Raw genomic sequence first — 6,000 nt, 5'->3', positions numbered from 1 at the left:
GAAAGAGAGGGGAAGCGAGGTTTCCCCTGCGAAGGATGGTCATACTGCAATTCCTCTTCCTCTGCTTCTCTGCGTGCATGTTGCCCCCGGAATCCTCTCCAAGTTGCCAGGTCTGGCTAGTCAGACTGCAGTCAGCCATGTGGGATCCAGCTGCCTTAACCACCATGACAGCTGAGCCCAGAAAACCTTAGAAATGAACAGAAGGCAGCCCTGCCCTAGTGGCAAACAAACAGCCTTCCCTGCTACCGGGACTTCTCACTGACCTCTTCTCGGACTAACCTCTCTCATCGTGCTCCCACGTGTCATCTCTGTCATTCATAATCTCATTCTTGATCAAGACCTTTCTCCCATAGCCCTTCATAAGCTAGAGCTGGCTCTTATCAGCTTTTCGGAACCAATCCAATTTCCCTTCCTTTTCAGCTGGTAATTCAAATTTCTGTAGCTTGACAGTGGACCAAGGCAGGAATGTTTACACCATGGAAACTGGCAAATGCTTTCCAAGAGCAAGATAACGTGCATTTGCCATTACTCCCCTGTCCTTATCTTTTCTCACGACCAACTACATAATTTGCAGGGCCCCGGGGAAAATGCAGATGGGGAACCATAAGAATTTCAGAACAGGGACCAGCAGATGGCGTAATAGTTACATCACTGGACTTGCACGTAGCTGACTGCAGTTCAGTCCCGAACGGCTTAAAACTCACTCTAGGAGTGTATGCAAGTGTGCTCAGGATCCCAAGAGGAGAATGGAGGAGAAGGAATTGCAGTGTGGCCATCCCCCACTGGGGAGGTGATTTCTCACTTTCTGTCTTTCTGTCTCTCTGGTGAGCACACTCATCCGATAGCAAAAATCTCTCTTTTTAAAAAAATAAAAAAGAATCTCAGAATAGGACTGGCTTTGTAGCACAATGGTTAGGTGCTGTGCAGAGAGCCAGATCCCATTCAGGAGGCCACAGCTCAAATCCTGGGTTTGGCAGCTTGAAAAACACACCTGGTGTGTTTGCACATATGCCTGAAATCCTGACAGGAAGGAGACATGGAGGAAAAGGATTGTGGTGTGAGCACACCTCATTAAGGGATGTGCCCTCTCTCTCTGGAGAGTGCATCCGCTGTCTGACAGTTTAAAAACTATGTGTATCTCAGGACAGCAACAGCAGAGGCTTACGCCAAGCCCCAGGCCCTCCGAAGCCTGGGGCTCTATGTGACTGCAGACGTCACATGCCCGTTGAGCCAGCCTGTCTTCTCCCTCCGCACCCTCCCCGGCCATCTCTGTGTGTAATGTCAAACGTCTATGACTTTATTAAGTAAAACAATCCACCTCCATCTTAGTCGCTTCTCTCCCACCTGAACAATCCTATCAAGTTTCATCTTTTGTAACCAAGAAGCACCATGAAGGAACAATCGAAAACAAAGTTGCCATTTCCCTCTGAAAGAGCCCCCATAAAGCTCAGGCTGACACAATTTGTTAGACAGTTGCTTTTCTCCCATTTATGACTGGAAGTACATCTGGAGTCACCAACAGGCCCTGGAGGGCAGGATGGGGGTTTACAGATGGCTGTATTCTTTTATTGGTATGGAAGTGCTCAGACTCCTAGAAGACCCACTAAAGAAGATGCAGAGATTTTTTTAGCTTAAGACTTACAATAAATCTTAGCCTTGGAATCACTTTTACAAACTTTGATCTGGAACCCCAATATAAAATAAGTAGCAAGAAGACTGCTCTAAGTGAAGTGGGAACGGGTGGTCTTGACCCCTCCACCCCGCACCTCCCTCGACTGGGCTCCCTCGACTGGGCCCACTCGCCATGCTTCACACAATTCCTCCTGCCATCTCTCAACCCCAGGAACCTATCGTCTTGGCTCACAGCAGCTACTACACCCCGTGCCTTTGTTCGTATCATCTCCTCTGCCCGAATTGCCTCTCTCCCATAGACTACTTGCTGGATCCCTTACGTGTCCTTCAAAACCTCTTCTGGGAGGCCCCTCGTCACTACTGGGCTGTGGGTACACACCCCTGTCTGGCCCTGCCTGGCTTGATCTTAAGTTACCTCTGTGGATGTCTCACCCCCTTCTTAGGCTGGGAGCCCCTCCAAGGGGGAGAGCTGACTTACCCACCTCCACCTGTGTCAACAGTGTCCAACATGCAAACACCACCAGACACCTTGTGACACAGGGGTGACAGAGATGCACCTGCTGGGCTTGGAAGGGGCCAGAGGGAAGCAAAAAGGAGGAGAGAGAAATTTGTCATATGGCAACTGTTTGAAAGCAAGAAATGAAGAGACTGGGTCAGCTCCGTGGCCTGGTGGTAAAGGCAGCCAAATCCTGCATGACCAACCACACAGTTTGAATCCTGGACGTGGTGACTTGACAAACATGCCGAGCATGCATGCATGGGTGCCCAAAATCCTGAGAAGAGGCGGGTGATGGAGGAAAGAGATTTCAGTATGACCATTCCCCATGGTGGGGGGTGGGGCGTGATTTCTCCTCTCCTTTCTCTGTCCCTGTCTCTCTCTGCCAAGTGCATACCCCCTCTAGCAAAAGGTAAAATAAAAAGAATTTAAAGAAAAGAAATGCAGAATGTTAGCAAAAACCTGGGCTGCTAACAACAAGGAAAAAGCCTGGATTAATTCCATCATCAATTATCACCCTGACTAAATGCATTCCAGATTAAATAAAGAAACTATCTCCAGAGAGGGGAGTAGGGCAGATGGGAGCCACGGCGCAGAAGTGAGGGGGTTGGCCTCTGATGGGCAAAGAGGGCCAGTCTGCCGGTGGCAGGTGTGGGCAGCAGGAGCTGGGCACGACACCAGGCACTGGGCCACGTGAGGAGTCAGGCAGACGGCGGTGGGGTGCCAGCCAGAGGTTGTCATTGATAAGGGTCAGCTGGGCAAGGCCTGGACGTCAACCGAACACCCAGGGTCCGACACGAACCCACTTCCAGAGGGGACTGCCAGGGCAAAAGGAAGTCTGTTCCCATGAGCCAGCCACACTCACTGCTGCCACAACCACTGTGACAGGAGCCCGAGACCCTCCAGTGCTGCTCACCCGCCTGGCCCTTGAACAAAGTCTCTGACACGGTTGGCGGGGTCTGTGCAAGTGGCATGGCGTCTGACCTAATTGCATCTCTTTCATGTCCTGGTCCCCGCTGAGTAGATGTCCTGGAATGCCTTCTCTGAGAAGTGCATCGTCAGTTTTAGATACAGGCATCCCTACCCCCAACACACAAACACACACACACACACACACACACACACCATCCTAAAGAGAAAAGGAGTGCTGAGTACAAAACCCAAAACTGGCAAAGAAAACAGACTAACGTGGAGGTGAGCGTATCAGGCCAAAGACGAAGGTGTCGTCCAGGCATGAAACATGTCACACCTCTCCGGGACCTCGTGTGTGTGTGTGTGTGTCTGTCCATCCTTAGACCTTTAGAGTGCAGACCAAAGAGTCGGTCTTTATGTCCACACGCAAATATTCTCCAAGGATGAAACTAGGTGGGGAAGGGGAGCGAAGGATAAGCAAAGCCGGTCTCCGTGCTGCTTCTCAGCTGGATATTTTCAGCCACTCTTCAAGCATAGGCTGGGGTAATTTTAGCAACCAGGGAGTGGAGAGCGGGTAACCGTTCCGCTTTCAAAGTGCTCGATTCGCTCCATTGTGAGAGCCCATTCATTCCGCGGTTAGGAGAGTGGCCTTGAGGGGACATAGCCACGTGTTCTGAAGGAGCTGAGCCCGGCTTTGAGGCCGCATTTGCAGAATCCCCCAGCTCTGTCTGTAGATGTGTGGAGCTTAGTTACTGCGGTGTTTCCCTTTGGTTAAGGTCTGTGTGTGTTGCTGTTGCTCTCAATTTTTTTTTAAATTTTTTAGAGGGCATGTGTGCTCACTGGAGGAGACATGGAGGGAGGGAGAGCGAGAAAGCACCCCCCATGGGGTATGGTAACACTGCAGTCCCTTCCCTTCCATCTCTCCCTCCCTTCGGGATTTGGGGTTCACACATGCGCCCTGCCCTGCCTTTTTCTCAAATTGCTGGGTCCAGGACTTGCACCATGCAGTTGGCCATGTGGGATCCAGCCGTCTTAACCACCACACCACTGGCTGGCCCTGATTTTTCTTTTTTAATTCACTTATTTATGTAGCCACAAGTCTATGTCAGTGCCCGGCCTAGTCACTGGGTACCTAGTGAGTAAAGCCGCGGCACTTCCTCCTTCCACAGAGCTCTGGCAATGATGGGGCGTTGACAAGCAAGTCCAGTATTTTAACAGGAAAAGCCATGGCTCCACGGAGCCCAGACTCAGGATGCAAAAGAAGGGCTTAGCCTTGGGACCAGTCTTACAAACTTGGAACCAGGGGTGATTGGAATGAGCCCTGCCCAGGAGCAGGCACGTCTGCAGGGACACTGAGGAGGCCCCTGGTCACAGTGTGGCTTCGTGCACTTTCTCCTGGGCACTGCCTTTGGCTGTGTTCTCACAGCTGTGCCATCACCGTTTCACCAGAATCAGGCACATGGAGATTTTTAGAGCAGCTCGAATGTTCTTTCCAAGGGCCGGCCCAATTTTCCAACCCAGCAGTTTCCAGGTTGTGCTCCACAGAGACCGATAGTTCCTGGATGTACTTCGGGGCTGCCTGAGAGGGCACAGCCAAGCCTGCAGGCCCATCGGATTTATATCCAAGGATGGTTTTGTTTGGAAAAATAAATGGATAACCCAGATGAAAAGGTAAACAAAATGTGATGCATACATGCAATGGAGGATTATTCAGCTTTTAAAAAGGGAGGGAATTCCGGGGCCAGGCAGTGATGCAGAGGTAATGCACTGGATCCACAGGTAAAAAGGTCCTGGGTTTGAGTCCCGGGACTTCTCTGAGCATGCCAGGCATGCGTGTGTGTGCCTGTTATCTGGGCTGGCTGAAACCAGGGAGGATCACTAGGTGAAGACCTAGTTGAGGGTCTCTTTCTCTCCTCTCTCAGAATAAATATGTAAACTTTTCTTTTTAGAAAGGGGAAGAAAACCATGACACACGCGACAGTGTGGACGAACCTTGAGGACATTCTGCTCCGTGAGATCAGCTGGTCGCAGAAAGACAAATAACCGTTATTCTATGCAGTGTGAAGTCCCTAGAGGAGTCGAATTCATAGAGACAGAACATAAAGGGGGGCTGCCAGGTTGGGGGGATGATGAGGGGTGATGGCTCAGTGGGTACAGAGTTTCCATTGGGGAAGATGGAGAAGTTCTGCAGACAGGCAGCGGGGATGGCCGCAAACATTATGCATGGACTTGACACCACTGAACAGCGCACTTAGACATGGCTCAAAGGACACATCTTAGGGTACAGATAGCCTACCAAGATCAAAGAGATAAGACAGCTTGGGCAATGGGGAGGAGCATCGCAGACTTAGGCCACAGCGTGCAGGCTACCACTGAGCCGGCTGCAGCCTAGGGCAGAGGGCTTTCTCAAAGGTCTCTGAGTTGCCCGCCCCCAGAGCAGCTCTCGCGTCTCAGGGATGTCTGGGGCACATCTGCTTTGTGACCTGGGTGTACAGAGCAGGGGACACAGGCTGCAGCATCGCCGGCTCTCATGGAAGAAGGTGCCAGGTGCTCGCGTGCTACCGGGCAGCCTCCTCCCGCAGCCCGCACCCTGAGCAGTGACTGTTTCTGTTCCAGATCGCATCCCTGCTCAAGGACAATGAGCGTATCCAGTCCACCCAGACTGTCACCCCCAACGACGAGGACAGTGACATCAAGAAAATTAAGAAGGTCTGTACTGTCCCTCTGAATGGCCAGCCTGGGACTGCAGTGCCCACCTCCTATCCTCTGCCCCAGGGTATGCTGCCCACCTAGGCAGCCACCCACCCAGTGCCAGAGACAGAAGTAGCTGCCCCTCACCCCTGAATGGCTCCCCATTGGGCCATTTCCTCTGGTTATTCCTGAGCGGCAGGATGGCTCAGCCCCATTTTATAGATAAGAAAACAAAGGGTCCCCTAGAGATGGAGTGGGTGGGAGCCCAG

General features: G+C 51.7%; 1 protein-coding gene across 1 annotated transcript in view; it reads left to right on the top strand.

Moving 5' to 3' along the window:
* The window catches only part of RASGRF1 (Ras protein specific guanine nucleotide releasing factor 1), an 80,589-nt gene that overhangs the window by 23,644 nt on the left and 50,945 nt on the right, over positions 1–6,000 (top strand). Inside the window, exon 4 of the mRNA XM_006142621.1 lies at positions 5,657–5,749. Coding sequence (XP_006142683.1) covers positions 5,657–5,749 — 93 coding nt within the window. The remainder of the gene's footprint in view (positions 1–5,656; positions 5,750–6,000) is intronic.

Source organism: Tupaia chinensis, unplaced genomic scaffold, assembly GCF_000334495.1.
Source record: "Tupaia chinensis unplaced genomic scaffold, TupChi_1.0 Scaffold000078_1, whole genome shotgun sequence".
Taxonomy (NCBI): domain Eukaryota; kingdom Metazoa; phylum Chordata; class Mammalia; order Scandentia; family Tupaiidae; genus Tupaia; species Tupaia belangeri.
Note: the sequence above shows the minus strand (reverse complement) of the source record. Positions and strands in the feature narration are given on the sequence as shown.